General features: G+C 34.7%; 3 protein-coding genes across 5 annotated transcripts; 1 reads left to right on the plus strand and 2 right to left on the minus strand.

The window, feature by feature from the left end:
* Positions 1 to 2,221: 2,221 nt before the first annotated feature.
* On the minus strand, positions 2,222 to 5,496 carry LOC124941729 (magnesium transporter MRS2-3). Of its 2 annotated transcripts, none has more exons than XM_047482077.1 (6): positions 5,065 to 5,496; positions 4,308 to 4,541; positions 4,078 to 4,206; positions 3,282 to 3,442; positions 2,900 to 3,179; positions 2,222 to 2,680 (listed from the first exon to the last, which is right to left on the minus strand). In XM_047482077.1, the coding sequence occupies exons 1-6, from the start codon at positions 5,479 to 5,481 to the stop codon at positions 2,393 to 2,395; spliced, it is 1,509 nt and encodes a 502-aa protein (XP_047338033.1). In that variant the 5' UTR covers positions 5,482 to 5,496; the 3' UTR covers positions 2,222 to 2,392. The 2 variants fall into 2 exon arrangements, with proteins under 2 accessions (XP_047338033.1, XP_047338034.1); XM_047482078.1 differs by having other exon boundaries at positions 2,551 to 2,675.
* Positions 5,497 to 11,293: 5,797 nt separating this feature from the next.
* LOC124943966 lies at positions 11,294 to 11,776 on the plus strand. The gene is made up of 2 exons (XM_047484420.1): positions 11,294 to 11,397; positions 11,464 to 11,776. The coding sequence occupies exons 1-2, from the start codon at positions 11,294 to 11,296 to the stop codon at positions 11,774 to 11,776; spliced, it is 417 nt and encodes a 138-aa protein (XP_047340376.1).
* Positions 11,777 to 15,344: 3,568 nt separating this feature from the next.
* LOC124942385 (ribosomal RNA small subunit methyltransferase E) lies at positions 15,345 to 18,317 on the minus strand. Of its 2 annotated transcripts, none has more exons than XM_047482879.1 (8): positions 18,058 to 18,317; positions 17,805 to 17,878; positions 17,490 to 17,632; positions 17,361 to 17,407; positions 17,134 to 17,242; positions 16,914 to 16,975; positions 15,796 to 15,913; positions 15,345 to 15,672 (listed from the first exon to the last, which is right to left on the minus strand). In XM_047482879.1, exons 1-8 carry the CDS (start codon positions 18,295 to 18,297, stop codon positions 15,521 to 15,523), a joined length of 945 nt encoding a protein of 314 aa, XP_047338835.1. In that variant the 5' UTR covers positions 18,298 to 18,317; the 3' UTR covers positions 15,345 to 15,520. The 2 variants fall into 2 exon arrangements, with proteins under 2 accessions (XP_047338835.1, XP_047338836.1); XM_047482880.1 differs by having other exon boundaries at positions 17,490 to 17,627; positions 18,058 to 18,126.
* Positions 18,318 to 18,381: the final 64 nt, after the last annotated feature.

Consider the following 18,381-nt stretch of genomic DNA (forward strand, 5'->3'; position numbering starts at 1 on the left):
CCTAGTTGGTTAAAAAGTTGTACTTGTTTTGTTAGGTTACAAGTTCGAAACATACCTCTAGCATTTTTAATTTTATTTTAACCGTTTTAAATTTAAAGTCGGGTCAACCCACAATCTGACTCAAGTATCCAAATTAACCACAGCTCTCGACCCGACAATCCGAACAATTTAAAAATTAAGCATCATTATATATATATATAGATTAACAAGTTAAAAAGTTGAACTTATATTAATATTAAAACGTCCCGCGTTTATCAAATTTGGTGTTTAATATAAAATATAAAGTCTTTGTAGCCTAGTTGGTTAAAGAGTTGTACTTGTTTTGTTAGGTTGCAAGTTCGAAACATACCTCTAGCATTTTTAATTTTATTTTTAACCGTTTTAAATTTAAAGGCGGGTCAACCCACAATCCGACTCAAGTATCCAAATTAACCACAGCTCTCGACCCGGCAATCCGGACACTTTACAAATTAAGCATCATTATATATATATAGATTAGTTAGTTAAAAAGTTAAACTTATATTAATATTAAAACGTCCCGCGTTTTTCAAATTTGGTGTTGAATTTAAAATATAAAGTCTTTGTAGCCTAGTTGGTTAAAGAGTTGTACTTGTTTTGTTAGGTTGCAATTTTGAAACATACCTCTAGCATTTTTAATTTTATTTTCAACCGTTTTAAATTTAAAGGCGGGTCAACCCACAATCCGGCCCAAATATCCAAATTAACGACCCAAGTATCCAAATTAACCACAGCTCTCGACCCGGCAATCCGGACACTTAAAAAATTAAGCATCATTATATATATATATAGATTAACAAGTTAAAAAGTTGAACTTATATTAATATTAAAACGTTCCGCGTTTATCAAATTTGGTGTTGAATTTAAAATATAAATTTTTTGTAGCCTAGTTGGTTAAAGAGTTGTACTTGTTTTGTTATGTTGCAAGTTCGAAACATACCTCTAGCATTTTTAATTTTATTTTTAACCGTTTTAAATTTAAAGGCGGGTCAACCCACAATCCGACTCAAGTATCCAAATTAACCACAACTCTCGACCCGGCAATCCGAACACTTTAAAAATTAAGCATCATTATATATATATATATATATATATATATATATATATATATATATATATATATATATATATATATATATTAGTTAGTTAAAAAATTGAATTTATATTAATATTAAAACGTCCCACGTTTATCAAATTTGGTGTTGAATATAAACTATGAAGTTTTTGTAGCCTAGTTGGTTAAAGAGTTGTACTTGTTTTGTTAGGTTGCAAGTTCGAAACATACCTCTAGCATTTTTAATTTTATTTTAACCGTTTTAAATTTAAAGGCGGGTCAGCCCACAATCCGACTCAAGTATCCAAATTAACCACAACTCTCGACCCGGCAATCCGAATAATTTAAAAATTAAGCATCATTATATATATATAGATTAACAAGTTAAAAAGTTGAACTTATATTAATATTAAAACGTCCCGCGTTTATCAAATTTGGTGTTTAATTTAAAATATAAAGTCTTTGTAGCCTAGTTGGTTAAAGAGTTGTACTTGTTTTGTTAGGTTTCAAGTTCGAAACATACCTCTAGCATTTTTAATTTTATTTTTAACCGTTTTAAATTTAAAGGCGGGTCAACTTACAATCCGACCCAAGTATCCAAATTAACCACAGCTCTCGACCCGACAATCCGGACATTTTAAATATTAACATCATTATATATATATTATAGATTCCTAAAACATAATATATATTCCATTAAAGATTTATCAGGATAACTTCGTCAAACATTTCTGTAAGAAAGTTGATACATATTTTTAATTTATAAGTTGGCATATATATATATATAATAAACAAAAGGCGTTCAAACATTACAATTTGACATATATATTATATATATTATAATTAGAGATTACTTTTTTATTATTATTCATTTTAAAAATACATAATTAATTAAATAATACAAAATACATGAGTATATATTTTAAAATGAGTGAAAATGAAAGAGAGAAAAATAAAGCAAAATAAATGAGTGAAATGGGAGAAATTAATAAAGAAATTCATACAGGTTGCATTTTTATGATGAGGTAGACAATACCAACGCATTTGTTGCAAATGTTTTTGGTTATGGTTCTAAAAAAAAAGGGTTTTCAAAGAATCCATCCCCTTTCCCATGAAACCTGGTCCGTTGTCAAAACTCATAATAGAAAAAAAAAAAATCATGGTCATTATTGCACTACAATCCATGATGCATGCAATACATATTTTTACATTATGAACAATTTTGTCTCCCTATATGCATCAAAGGTTAATAATACATTATTACACATACAAGAAAGAAGTGAGTAGTACAGTAGAGTAGAGAGCAGCTAGAGTGTGCGGTCACTCGAGCAGACGTCGATGCTTGCACCAGGCAATAGCAATTACATAGAGGAATATGCTACCTGTGGTACCACCACAGACTGTCCACAGGAAATTGTGCATCCCATCTTTTTGATCATTAAATAGTTCAATTCTGATGTTCATCCCAAAGATGCCTGCAACCACCACAAATGCACTTACTACTAAGGTCGCTGTTGTTAGCATCACGCCCATTTGGAGAAGATGATTTTGTTTGTCATCCAGCATTATGTTGATGTAGTCCTCCGTGTCATCAACATATTCCCTAAGCTACCACCAAACACAACAATCATGCAATTGCTTGCCGTATAATTACTTACACACCTAATTCCTAATGGACTCGATTTTGGAGTAGCTAACCTCCTCCTCAACTAGTCAAAATTAGGAATGAAGGCATTTAAAAGATATATATATATATATATATATAACCACTAATAACTAACTGAAGTAATAACTACTAAAGTAATCTCTTATGTTGTTATTACTTACTGTAGATAGTTTGTTAAGTGTGCCATCAACCTGGACAAAATAAGCCTCTAGAAGCATCTCAAGCTCCTCCACATCAAGGTGCTTGCTCACCGAAGAAGAATGGGAGGCACTAGTAGTGCGAGTTCCGTAGTTATCCCTACTTATTACGTTACCACTCACTGCATACAATTGGTCGGGGGACTCATCATCATTCTGTACATCAGCTTCATAACCATTGAAACCTCCTCCATTACCACCACCTGCCAATGAGATGATCTCTGTAGTAGGAGGAGGAGGAGCTCTGATGCATTGCAACAAAATTTCCGTTGAATGAGATCAGCAAGCACAAAAACAGATGATTGAGAGGAAACATATATAATAGAGAGAGGCAAGTATATCATGCCTGTCATCTATGTCCGATCGAATAACTTCATCCTCCATACCATTTTCATTGTCCACAGATGATTGAGAAGAGTTTTCAAGATTTTCCATCACTTTTTCTGTAAGATACATCTCAGCCATATCTTCATCATCATCTAACAGATGCTCCAATTCATCCCTTACCTGATAACAAAAACAAAGGGAACTCTTGGTGTGAAGAAAATTATTTTTTTAGAACGCTGGGTTACACTTCTCCTATGAAGTGCGACTAATTCCGGGTTAAACACATAGTCCGCACAGACACACTTGACTATTTAACCCGGCGCAGAATCTGTCGCGGCTCGAACCCAAGACCTCAGGGAGGCTAGGGATATCCACCTCTTGTTGTCGTTAGGATAGAAGAGGGGATGAGTTGACTAAAATATCGAAATAGGCACCAAAGTTAGTTACAACAATGGGTAAGTAATTTTTTTTTTCTTCCATACATAGCTCAAATGAATCTTTCAGTCAATAGTGTAGACAATTTTTATTTTCTTCTTTTGACTAGGAAAACAGGCTTGTACTCCCAAAGAGTTAATGCTGGCAGAACACAAAAAGAGTCAGCTGAATACCAAGCCATGACGACTATTTCCAAACAGTCTGAAAGTTTGACCCATAGAAACCATGTGGGCGTGTGTATATAGATATATTTTTTTGAAAATCTAAATTTGTATGTTTTGGGATTCGAAGCCATATATATATATATATATATATATATATATATATATATATATAAAAAACAAGAGATCCTGCAATGACAAGATAGAGCTTTTATCAACCTTTTGTACACGTCCAGTAATTGCGACTAAGCGGCTTTTTATTTGACGGACACGTTCAAGGTTTAATGTACTGATCTTGGATGTCAGCTTGTCTAAAGCTGGATGAGCTTCTTGCTCCAATGTCCTTGCCTAGTTGGGAATCCCAAAGAAGAAGATAGATGGGAATTAAGGAAGAAAAACATATAGGAAACAAGAAACTATATTACATTACACTTTTGTAGTGTTCTTACTTCATGGTCCAGGCAACTGCAAGCAGCCTCAAGGCATGCTTCCAATGCTATAAATTCAAATGGAAGATTTTTCAATCCCTCCTGGTTCTCAAGAACTGGTTTAACGTCTGTTTTTCCTTCATTTTTTGGTGGAAACCCTCCATTGTTGTTTTGAGGTCTATCAGCCATTGGATGTGGTTCTTCTAGATCATATATATCCCTCCAGTCCATTTGATCTCCATCAACCACTCCCTCCTTTACAGATGGATGCCCCATGAAAGATAGAAAATCAGGCATATTAGGATTAACAATGGACATAGCATTTGAAATATCCATACTCTTAGCACTTTGCATTTTAATATGAGCTCATCTTCCGATCAGCATCTGAATCAAATATTTGAATTTTCCCATCACAAACTGAAAGACTTTCACTCAATTTTCATACAATATTGATTTATAACACGTGGCTTGTGATGATGAGTTGTACATTTTTCTCTAAAATAATAATGGAATAAGCAAATTGATGATATGATGAACACATTCTAGTTTATACAAAACCGACCATTCGAATCAAAGGTATTAGTCAGATTAGGATTTTGTTATTTTTCCCTAGGTAAACATTTGTGTCTAGGTCAAAGTCTGATGTAGTAAACATGAACAACAACAACGTCAATTTAGCCACACCCTGGGCATCTCATAAAAAACTATCCAATTGGAAGTTGAATCCCCAAATTGATCTTGATATCAAGTGAGAGAGAGACAGAGAGAGAGAGAGTACGAGAGATTTAGTGGCATGGTGATGACGCAAGATACGCCTTTGAAGCTCCTCAACGAATGGAGCCACAGAGGGGTCTCTGGAATTGAGCAAAAGAACTTCCTGAGCCGTTATTATCGCTTTGATGTGCTCCAGATTGATCACAATTGCTTTCTCTCTTCCCAACAAGGTAGAAGGATACGAGAGAAGCGGGTCTAGGATCCGAAGATCTCGGGCAGGCAGGCCAGTCCGCCGCATGATGCTGTGCTTTCCTGCTTCTACGACCTGAGCATGGCCATTGGAATCTAACAGGAGCCAGGTCCGCACGCCCGTCGCCTTCTTCCGCAACGCGCCACCGACGGTTACCCCTCCCCCGCCGCCGCCGCCGCCGCCAACTCGCGCTCCATCGCCGTCCTCCTCCAGTGGATAAGATCCTCTCATCTCCTCAATTCAATTCTCTCTTGCTAATCGGGAAGTGAGTTCAAACTTCCATCTTTTCTAGATTCGCTGATTTTCGGACAGATTGTAATAATATTCCCTTAAGAACTAACCCCACCAAGTAAGGGAAATTAGACGAAATGACCCTAAAAATGGAGTTATTTGTCTCCGTGGTCACCCAATAATAAAATTGACCTGGTGACCACTTTATTTTTTTTAGACGAAATTACCCTTTTCGCGTAACGCGAAGGGATTTCGCGAAACGCGAAGTGAAATAGTGTGAATATATATACTCAAATTTTTTCATTTTCTTCATTTCGTTTCTCTCTCTTCTCTCTCTGCTCTTGTTCGTCGGCGGCGGCGAACGGCGGCGGCGGCGAAACTTCGGCGACAGCGACTTCGGTTATGCCTTGAATCTACAAAGATAAGAAACCTTAACCCTGAATCGATGTTTATAATACAGATTTATGCTCTTATTTTCATATCTTAATTTCAAACCCTAACCCTAACCCAAATGGTTTTATTTTCATGTTTCCAGTATCTTTATCTAAAACCCTAAATCAATTTATGTTCTTATTGTCTATTATCTTTATTTCAAACGATTTATGTTCTTTTTAATGAAACCCTAACCCTAAATCAATTAAATCTGTTAATATTGGTTCATATTTGTTCATATTTGTTAATATTGGTTCATACTGGTTCATATTGGTTCATATTGGTTCATTTTTTGTTCATCTTATTGTTCTTATGTCGATGATGATATTTGCAGATCATATGGGTTCCGTTTCACGAAGGGCTTCTCGTTACGTGAAGGGCTTCTCGTTACGCGAAGGGCTTCTCGTTACGCGAAGGGCTTCTCGTTACGCGAAGGGCTTCTCGTTACGCGAAGGCTTCTCGTTTCGCGAAGGCTTCACGAATCTAATCTTGGGCGAAGATATTGAAAGAAATGGGTCGGAATTCAGTGAAGAAGTACTTACAGCAAGACGAAAACTGGCTAAGTGCCGACGTTATGGATGAAGGGTTTTCTCAATAGTCAATACAATTGAGTTGTTTTCATTTAGGTGTTCTATAATTATATGTTAAAGGATTTGTTTGTAGAATTGCATTTTGATAGGGGGAGACATAGAGAAATTGAGATTGGACTTGGATAAATTTCCCTTCATATTAAGGGACTTTAATCCAATTTGCATTATTAAACCTAATCCTAATGGAAATTAAAATAAGCTTCATTTCCTTAGATACTCTAATTAAAAGGAAGCTTCATTTCTTTTGTCTGTTTTATTTTTATAATCAGATATATATGAAACTTTTCTAATTATTAATGTAATATTATACTTTCATCCTGTCACCTAAAGAAATTAAATGATAAACATATTTTTGTTATTTACAATTTGGGATAGAAATTTAAGATAAAACTCACCAAAATGGAATGTTTTTATCATTCATACTCACCAAGAAGTTTCAAACTAGACTAGAGAGTTATCATACATATAGCTATAAAAAAACAAAAAATGGAGGAAATGGTGTCGTTGACGACATTCATGTTCATACAATCCCTCCACTTCATCCTCCGGTTCATCACGATCCGTTGGCTTCTCATAAGATCGCTCACGAGATTTCTCCCTATCACCCTCTCTATCTCTTCCATTTTCACGGGATTTTTCCCTACACATGATGGGAAATGAAAGTGAAGAAAATTATAAAAATTATGCAGATTAAAAGATCTCATATTGTCTACTTGTTATAGGTAGTGGATGCAAGCTCTATTAGATATACAACCATCATTGCATTCTTTCCTCTTCAAAATTTAACTCAAGTTGTTCAGCAAATACATTGAGAAGGTAACATATAAAGAAAAAATTCACATAGAGTTTCTAAAGAGGCTTGTGAAAGTAAAAGACATCCTAATCAATTACCTCCCCAATTGTTTTTTATTTACATCTTCACCTCCAACCCTTCGCGAAACGAGAAGCCCTTCGCGTAACGAGAAGCCCTTCGCGTAACGAGAAGCCCTTCGCGTAACGAGAAGCCCTTCGCGTAACGAGAAGCCCTTCGCGTAACGAGAAGCCCTTCGCAAAACAGAACCCATATGATCTGCAAATATCATCATCGACATAAGAACAATAAGATGAACAAAAAAATGAACCAATATGAATCAATATGAACCAGTATGAACCAACATGAACCAATATGAACAAATATGAACCAATATAAACCAATATAAACTAATATGAACATATTTCATTGATTAAGAGTTAGAGTTTGATTAAGAACAACATAAATAGTTTGAAATGAAGATAATAGACAATAAAAACATAAATTGATTTAGGGTTTTCAGATTGAGATACTGGAAATATGAACATAAATCGATTTGGGTTAGGGTTAGGGTTTGAAATGGAAATATGGAAATAAGAACATAAATCTGTATTATAAACATCGATTCAGGTTAAGGTTTCTTATCTTTGTAGATTAATGGGGAATAGTCGTAGTCGCCGTCGCCGAAGTTTTCGCCGCCGCCGCCGAACAAGAACAAAGAAAGAAGAGAGAGAAGAGAGAGAAGAGAGAGAAACAAAATGAAGGAAATGAAAATTTTAAGTATTTATATTAACCTAATTCACTTCGCGTTTCGCGAAGTCACTTCGCGTTTCGCGAAGTCCCTTCGCGTTACGCGAAAAGGGTAATTTCGTCTAAAAAAAATAAAGTGGTCACCAGATCAATTTTAATTATATGGTGACCACGGAGGTAAATACCCCTATCTTTAGGGTCATTTAGTCCAATTTCCCCCAAGTAACCATACGGTCCCTACCCTACTGAATTATTTTTAGAAAAAATAAAAGAATCATTGAGAAAATAAAATACTTACATGTATTCTCTCTCAAAACTTATATGTTAAAATTTTATTTAAGTAGTCCTCTTTTCTTATATTGTTTAGTTTTTTAATAAAATAATTAATTATACATAAAACATCTCCTTTTATTGGGAAATTTGATGAAATGGTCCTAATAAAGAGTCTAATTCCACAAAAGGATCCCGCCCGATAAACCTTGTAAAAATGATTTTTTCGTCCTGCGAAAGGTTCGTCTTGTCCCTCTCGCACTCATTTACCATTCAAAGACGTGAATTATCATTCTCGCGTTTTCATCTAAAACGCGTTTATGAATTCACGCGTTTTCATCTAAAATTTGACGACTTACCCTCTCTCCCCGACTCTACTCTCAAACTCTATCCCTCCCTCCCGCTCCCTTAGTTAGTGATTCGATAAGCAGCAGCAGCTGACCACGACCACGACCAGCAGTTGACGACCATGACTACGACCATGACCTCTCCGTTTGAAGACCCACTTCTCTTCGTTCTCAAAATGGGTATGTTTATTTTATGTTATTTAGTGATTATGAACACTAGGTTAGTTATAGAATATCTAGATTGTATTCTTAGTTAGTGATTCGATAACTCATAAATGTGAATGAATACTCTGTTGAACAAAGACAGATGTGACTCACGTGTATTTTGCTCACTCACGCGTATTGTTTTACACTCACGCGTAATACTCACTCAAGAGAAATTTGCGGGTAGGTTTCATGGAAATACAATGTGCCAAGAATTGCCCACAAGTTTGTTGCAATGGATCTATTGGATATGAGACTCCTATCCATTAGATCCACTGCAACAAATTTGTGGGCAAGTTGCTTCATTGGATTTCCATAAAACTCTACCAGCAAACTCCTTATCGGTTATTTATTTATTGTTGAACTGTTTTCAATTGCAGCTCAAGCTCAAGTAATTAATTACTTTGATGGAGAGTGGAAAAAACTACGGATGGTGTTACTCATTTTGCTACAAAGTCAAACAAAGGTTTGAATGTTTCCCGAAATTCTACATATGCCCAATTAGTTGATCTAATCTATTATGTTACTAATGTTGACAAATCTATATATAATTTATTGTTTCAAGCCAAGTATAATACTCTGGGTATGGATGTCAAATTTTCTTATATAACTGATATCAAACAAAATGTGCATGTGGGCTTCTTTATACATGAAGTAGTGTTAGTCCACAACCGCACTTCACTGTGTGTATCTTTAGTAGAGAATTCACTACCTAGAAATCCCACAAACCCAACTCAAGAAAGTGTAGTGGTTCTAGAAATTCATGATCCTAATGTATTCACGAAATTTCAACAGCGAGAGGTTGTCTTTGAAACTCAAAATAATATTGAAGATGAACCATGTTTGCGTCTGAATGAGGGGATGATGATTAATTTCCTATTACCCAACCAAGTAGTGTTGCTTGGGTTCCTATTACCCAACCAAGCAGTCATTGGGTTGCTAGTACCAATCCAAGTAGTGCTTGGGTTGCTAGTACCAATTCAAGTAGTGCTTGGGTTCCTAGGATTGGGCTCCAACCAAGCTGCAGTGATTGAGTTGTTAGTAACATACCAAACAATGAAAATTTGATACTTGAGGCATTACCTTGCGAAATCGAAGTCAGTTCGTTGTTTGAGAATAAAAAAACTTCAATTGAGGTTACATAAATATGCAATGGCTAATCATTTTGAATTCAAAGTGGCAAAGTCAAAAAAAGATATTGAGCGGTGAAATGTTTGGATCATAATTGCAAGTGAAGATTGCGTGCTGTGAAAGAAAAATCCTCGGAAATGTTTGAGATTCGGAAATTTGTAAAAGATCATACATGTTCAATTGTGACGGGACGAGAGAATGAAAGACAAACATCATCATGGGTTATTGAGAAGTGTATGAAGAACAAGTACATGGACCATCACTATGACCACATGTCTAAGAAAATAATGGAAGACATGCATAGAAGTTTTGGAATAAAGATGAGTTATAATAAGGCTTGAAGGTCTAGAGAAAAGACTATAATGTCGGTGTGAGGACTGTAGATGATTCCTATGGTGAATTGTCATCATACCTCTACATGTTGGAGATGAATAATCCGGGTACCATAACAGACATCCAGACGAATGAGCATGACCATTTCAGGTATATGTTCATATCCCTAGGTCTCTCAATTAGGAGTTTCAGAACCAGTTTTCGTAATATATTGTGCGTTAATGTTAGTTTTCTTAAGCACAAGGTTGGAGGTCAATTATTGGTGGTTATAGCATTGGATGCAAATGAGCAACTATATCCTGTTGTTTTTTGCGTCGTTAATTCAGAGAATAATAACTCCTGGACATATTTAATGCAACAACTAAGAGTGGAAATTGGATCAGTCTATAGGATCTCGTCTTCATATCCGATAGACACTCATGTATTGTCAATGCATTGTGCTTAGTTTTTCTAAAAGCATATCACGGTGCATGCACATACCACATCAAAATGAATATAATGACCAAATTTAAAAATGATCACTGCCACGCAGAATTTGAATTGCTTCTCGTGCATACACCATCCCAATGTTTAATCGATTTTTTTGACAAGATCAGGATTAAGGACCCTCGTATAGTTGTTTATTTAGTAGATATTGGGATGGAGAGATGGAGTCGTGTCTTTTTCCCTAGTAAACGATACAATCAAATGACAAACAATTACACCGAGAGTTTTAATAGTCAGAGTAGGGAAGCTAGAAAGTATCTTATATCAACCTTAGTTGACTATTTAAGATTCACAATACAACAATGATTTCATAATAGAAGAGAAAAAACGGATAATCACAAAAACGTTTATCTCAATATTATGAAAAATTCTTACGTGAGCAAACTGAGAAGACCAGACTATATAACGTCAATTCACTTAACCGATTCGAGTCTTATGTGCATGACGGTGAATCTCATTTTAAAGTTAACTTACACGAAATGACTTGTAGTTGTAGGGTATTTGATGTATCTGGTTTTCCTTGTACTCATGCCCTGACTGCTGCTCGTACACGAAAATTGGATCCTTATGACTTCTGCTCAAGGTAACAATTACTCACATGTTTAATCGTTATCTTTAATCTATCATGTTTAATCGTTATCCTTTTCAGATATTACTCAACTGAAATGTGGTTGCATGCATATGCAGAGACATGTTATCCTGTTAGTGATGAAGAAGAATGGGATATTCCGGAAATTATCAAACAATGCGTTTGCCTAAAACCACCTATTAAGGTGAAGAAAGGACGGCCAACAACAAATCGTAGGTCATCCCAATGTGAGACTCGTAAGGTCCAGAGACGATGCAGTTCATGTGGTGGTCAAGGTCAAAACAGAGCAACATGCAAATCAGTGATGTCTGCACCATCTACTGCAAGAACATCATCTCAGCATCAGCCATCATCTCAACAGCATGTTGAATAATTCTATTTTCATGTGTGACATTTCCCTCGTTAAGATAATGTTGTATGAATAATTGTATTGTATGAAACATAATGTTCTAAGTTTACTTCAAACAGTGACTCTTAGTTTGGTGAAAACCTTTATATGGATGATAAGCATATTATTACAGTGTTATTATTTTGCCTTTTAGTGTTCAAAAACAAACAGTGACTCACGTATATTGTAATATGCGTGAGTTATGTTGTAGTATGGTGTATCAATACTCACGCATATTACAACATAACTCACGTATATTGTAATATGCGTGAGTTATGTTGTAGTATGGTGTATCAATACTCACGCATATTACAACATAACTCACGTATATTGTAATATGCGTGAGTTATGTTGTAGTATGGTGTATCAATACTCACGCATATTACAACATAACTCACGTATATTGTAATATGCGTGAGTTATGTTGTAGTATGGTGTATCAATACTCACGCATATTACAACATAACTCACGTATATTGTAATATGCGTGAGTTATGTTGTAGTATGGTGTATCAATACTCACGCATATTACAACATAACTCACGTATATTGTAATATGCGTGAGTTATTTTGTAGTATGGTGTATCAATACTCACGCATATTACAACATAACTCACATATATTATAATATGCGTGAGTTATGTTGTAGTATGGTGTATCAATACTCACGCATATTACAACATAACTCACATATATTATAATATGCGTGAGTTATGTTGTAGTATGGTGTATCAATACTCACGCAATACTCACACATATTACAATATAACTCACATAACTCACGTATATTGTAATATGTGTGAGTTATGTTGTGGTATGGTGTATCAATACTCACGCATATTACAACATAACTCACGTATATTGTAATATGCGTGAGTTATGTTGTAATATGGTGTATCAATAATCACGCATATTACAACATAACTCACGTATATTGTAATATGCGTGAGTTATGTTGTAGTATGGTGTATCAATACTCACGCATATTAAGAAGAAGCCAACACATATTATAATATTCGTAAGTTATGTTGTAATTTCCAAAGTTAATGATACACATATTACAACATAACTCACGAATATTAAACATATTGTAATATTTGTGAGTCATTGTTTATCTCTTTACAAATAGAAATAAGAACACTGTAAAATACATACAACCAAACTAAGAGCAACTGTTTGAAGTAAACTTGGAAAATAGAATTATTCATACAATATAATAAAATTATTCATACAACATTATCTTAGGAAAATGTCATGCCGCACATGAAAATCCAATGAATCATAACCGAGGAAGAGTTTGTTGGTAGGGTCTAATGGAAATCCAATTAAGCAATTTGCCCACAAGTTTGCTACAATGGATCTAATGGATAGGAGCCCCCTATCCAATAGGTCCATTGAAGCAAACTTGTGGACAATTCTTAGCACATTATATTTCTATGAAACCTACCAGCAAACTCCTCCTCAGTAACTAAGAATATAACCTAGATATACTATAATCAACCTAGTGTTCATAATCACTAACTAAGAAATCATCAAATCAAATAACATAAAATAAACATACACTGGTAAAAAAGTGGTCAAAACCGAGAGTGAAAACTCTCGGTTTTGACCCTATAACTTTCGGTATAGACCAAAATCCGAGAGTTAAGGTAACTGTCGCCATCCATCGGTATTGACTCCGTCGTTAAAAATAATTGTGCGTTTACCGAAGGATATCCTATAGTTCTCGGGTTTTTTTCAAATGAGATAAACCGAGAGTTATTAGCTTAACCTTCGGTTTTTCCCTTTAAAGAAAAACTGAGAGTTATTGAATTAACCTTCGGTTTTCCATTTGAAGAAAAACCGAGAGTTATTAGCTTAACCTTCGGTTTTCCCTTTGAAGAAAACCCGAGAGTTATTAGTTTAACCTTCGGTTTTATTCCTTTAAAGAAAAACCGAGAGTTATTAGCTTAACCTTCGGTTTTTCCCTTTAAAGAAAAACCGAGAGTTATTAGTTTAACCTTCGGTTTTTCCCTTTAAAGAAAACCGAGAATTATTAGCTTAACCTTCGGTTTTTCCTTTTAAAGAAAAACCGAGAGTTATTAGCTTAACCTTCGGTTTTTCCCTTTAAAGAAAAACCGAGAGTTATTAGCTTAACCTTCGGTTTTTTCCTTTAAAGAAAAACCGAGAGTTATTAAACCTTCGGTTTTTCCCTTTAAAGAAAAACCGAAAGCTTCCATTTAACTTTCGGTTTTTCTCTAAAAAATTTACAAAATAGCCCTATTGTTTTGTACTCAACCAAAACCGAAACCTAAACCCAAAATACCCATTTGAGAACGAAGAGTCGTGGGTCTTCAAACGGAGAGGTCGTGGTCGTGGTCGCGTCAATGGGAGGGATCGGGTTTTGGGGGTTGGAGAGTAGAGTCGTCGTGGGTTGTAGAGAGAGTAGAGAGTCGTGAATGAAAGAGTTTATAAAATTAGGTCAAATTAAGTATATATATATAGGATGAAAGACGTGAAATATCACTCTTGCGTTTTCATCTAAAACGCGTTTATAAACTCACGCATTTTAGATGAATCACGAGAGTGATATTTCACGACTTTCCATTAACGTGAAATATCATTCACGCGTTTAATCTAAAACGCGTGAGTTCATAAACACGTTTTAGATGAAAACGTGAGAGTGATATTTCACGTCTTTGAACGATAAATGTGTACGAAAAGGGTAAGACGAACATTTCAAAGAACAAAAAAACCCTTTTTACGATATTTATTAGGCAAGGTCCTCTTGTGGAATTAGACCCATTTCATCAAATTTCCCCTTTTATTGGCTAATAAATAAGAAAGAGAAGCATGTGACTTTAAATATATATATATATATATATATATATATATATATATATATATATATATATATATATATATATATATATATATATATATATATATAAAAATTGAGAATACAAACTCTTTATTTGAGAATAAAAATTTAAATTTAAGTCTAAAAAAAATAACTTTTTCATTAAAATCTGTTTTATAATTTCAACTCAATTTTAATTATATATATATTCTTTTCTTTTGTACTCAAGTTCAATTATTTTACTATTTTAACTCCACTGAGAGTTTGGGACAAATGTCTGTATTAGCCACACATGACACAACTCTAAACCCATGTATTAAAAATTAAAAATTTAAAGAGAAGGTAATAAATGTTTGTTCAAAAAATCATGTGTATTATTTGAGTGACAAGAAGAAGTTAAATTTTAGTATTTAAAATAATAATTCTCTTAATCAATAATTAAAATATAGTCAAGTAATAAAAAAATAATTATAAAATATACTGATTTATCCTATTTCCTCTATTCTAGATTTACATTTTTTTTTGTTTTTTTTTAATTTTAAAACCAAAGTTTAGGTTAACATTAATCCCAAAAAGTAATGTCTCCACTTTAATTTAGTATAATATAATTTTAATAATGTGAATGAAGGAATATAAAGACTTTTTGTTCTCTTAAACAAAATTATTCTAAATACCCTCATCCACCAGTTAGATAACTTAAGAAATAGTGAAAGATCACATCAAAACTTCAACTTAATCAAAAACTTAACCCAATTCAAGTCTGTAATTTGACAGCCCTCCTCAAAAATAGAATAAGTGTTTTCCTAACTTGCATAAGTGTTTTGTTTCATTTGCTAAGTTCCTGATTGAGATTCAGCAGCCACTTAGAGGGCGAATTCTTCAAAATAATATCAAGTAGCTGAGAGTGGTGGAGAATCAGACCAGAACATTACAGTTGCCAAGAGTGCCAGAGTAGCTGTTTCAACTCGTAGGCGATGTTGTCCCAGGCCAACAGCAGTTGCTCCTGCTTCCATGACCGAAATCAACTCCTTCTCAGTGAAATCTGAAACCGATAGAACATTACATTAGTTCTCTACAACACAAAAGGCGTTGGTATATATAGTTCAAATGCAGAAGATCTTCTTGGAAAAGGAAACATGACAGAAGAATGAAGAAGATTATTAACCCCCTTCTGGTCCAATGATGATTATCCCACTTGCTTCTTTCCTTGAAGAAGAAGCTAATGCAGTAAGAACAGGAGGAGCCTCAGCTGTGGCAACAAAAGAGAGCTTTGACAGAGAAACCTACATATTGGAAACATGTTTCTTGAGAGCACAAATACAAGATTAATAAATACTTCAGTTTCTGAGGATCTGTTGAAATATTAGATTAATGTTATTATATTATGATATTAGAGAAACTTACTAACTTCAATTTCTGAGGATCTGTTGAAATATTAGATGTCAAATTACTATATTATGATATTAGAACTCAACATGACCTTATGGATGATGAGTTGTCCATTGAACAACATCCAGTCCATGGACTCACGTGCTCAAGACGTGGTACAAACATCATTTGTATTTATTAGAAGTCGCACTTGCGAATATTAATACAAACTTTAACATTTGAAACACATAATTATGATATTGGAATAACATATAATTAAAAGAAAAACTTCATTAAAACTATGCAAATATTAGAATAAACATATTATAATATTTAAATAATATATCTACAATATGATTGAGATTAATCTTATGTAACTCCAATCAATTAGGGTACTTTTACCTTGTGATATCTTATAAATAAATGTTCTTTACTAACCCGACCTCTTGCCTGAGTCGGAGTTTTGTATCAGTGGCTTAGCCTACCTTGTATTGACAACCAATGATAGTATGGGTTGGCGAGTACTATGAACCCCAGATGACTCACACCATGAAAGTGAAATAAATTTTGGAGAATACTCTATACATTTTAATAAATTTTTGGTAGAGTATATTTATTATTTCTATAATCAAATTATGGAAGAATATAAATCTCCAAATTTTCATAATCCACAATTTCCTTTTATAGTCATGATCCCCATCCACCTTGATCTTCTGCTATATTCCTAGTAACATTCATTTTTGTGCGATGTCACTGCTAATGTATTTGATTTTTTTGGATTACAGTTTCCTATCTAAGGATCTCAAAGATGTCTCTCTTTCATTTTCAAGGAAGTTTTAATCTTTTGGTTCTCAAAAAATGGTTTAATACATATGTGAGGAAGTTGCGATTATGAACGTGGACGAGTTGACTCACAATAGGTAAAAGTGCTCTAATATCCAATGGAGGATCCAAAGTCATCCCATGCAGCCGTTGACCTGTAGGATGTATCAAATTCATTGATAGGGATAACAACTTCTATATTGCCTTTCAAATTCTCAGCATACTAAATAAATGAAATGAAATGAAATGAAAGACTTCAATTCAGAAAAATGAGAACTACAACTGTTCAACTAATAATAATTTCTTTACCTACATTGTTTAGATGCTGCCATAATGAGTCGATGCAGTCTATCTACTCGATTAGCTGAAATTGACGGTGAACGCTCAGTCAACAGTGGAGTCACACTGCTTGCTCCTAGCTCCTAAGAAGAGAAAGGTAACAAAGGCAGAGCCTTGTGAAGTTAGAAGCCAACAGAAGAATATAATTAAGCAGCAATTGGTCAGTCAGTGAGTGAGTCAGTGAGTCAGTCTTAAGCATACCGTGCATTTCTCAACGAGCCAGTCAGCACGACCCCCCTTCAATGTCCCTTAGAAGAAAAGTCACGCTGAAATCTTTAGGATTGTGAACAAACACAAGAAACCTATACTGTTGCATCTGAAGCAGCTTACCGAAGGCAGCAAATACACGCCACTGTGTGTAGTGAGGCAAAACTTCTTCTGGGTCCTTGTCTGACAAAATATATAGTCCCTTGTGGTCAACTGACTGGATAACTCCTTCTACTAGACATCCCTTACCATTGACGAGCTCTACCCTTAATAAAGGTGGTGATGGTTAGTCTACAATATATGTGTAGCATACAATCATCAATCTAAGCTAAGCTGTGTTAAGTATCAATCTAGATGACAATTTAGAGAAGTTAAGAGATTGTCTTAGCTGCTGGTATATATATATATATATATATATATATATATGTAAGAAACTACCTGTCATTCGTGGTCAATCTAAGCACCTTAGTCATATGTTTAAATTCATCTCCTTGAATACGCACAAGTTCACCCTGCATTCTCAAACAAAAGATTTGACCTTTAAGAAAAATGGTTAAAATTACTAATAAGAAGAAATGGGTTGGTTCTCAAAATAAATAAATAAATAAATAAATATGCACACAAGGGGGGGGGGGGGGGGGGGGGGGGGGGGGGGGGGGGGCAGAAGAAGAAGAGAGATAGTGGTGTTTGCCTTAGAGAGAGGGAGGACTTCGGAGTAAAAGCGAGATAGACCACCGCGAGACTGGTTTTTATATGCAGTAGGAGAAGAGGAGGAGGAGAATGCCCTGAAACATGTGAGTCGTCGTCGACGCCATGAACGATGATTATGATGATTATGATTCAAAAGACACGGTCGTCGGACATGTACAAGATGTGATAGGGCTCGCATCATCATCCCTCGACGGGCCGCCGTTTCACCACCACACCACATATAGATATTTATATTTTTTTAATTTGTGATGTTTTGTTTATTTATCAAATGCACGCTACTACTACTACTAGACTTACATTTCAA

This window comes from Impatiens glandulifera, chromosome 6 (assembly GCF_907164915.1).
Source record: "Impatiens glandulifera chromosome 6, dImpGla2.1, whole genome shotgun sequence".
Classification (NCBI taxonomy): domain Eukaryota; kingdom Viridiplantae; phylum Streptophyta; class Magnoliopsida; order Ericales; family Balsaminaceae; genus Impatiens; species Impatiens glandulifera.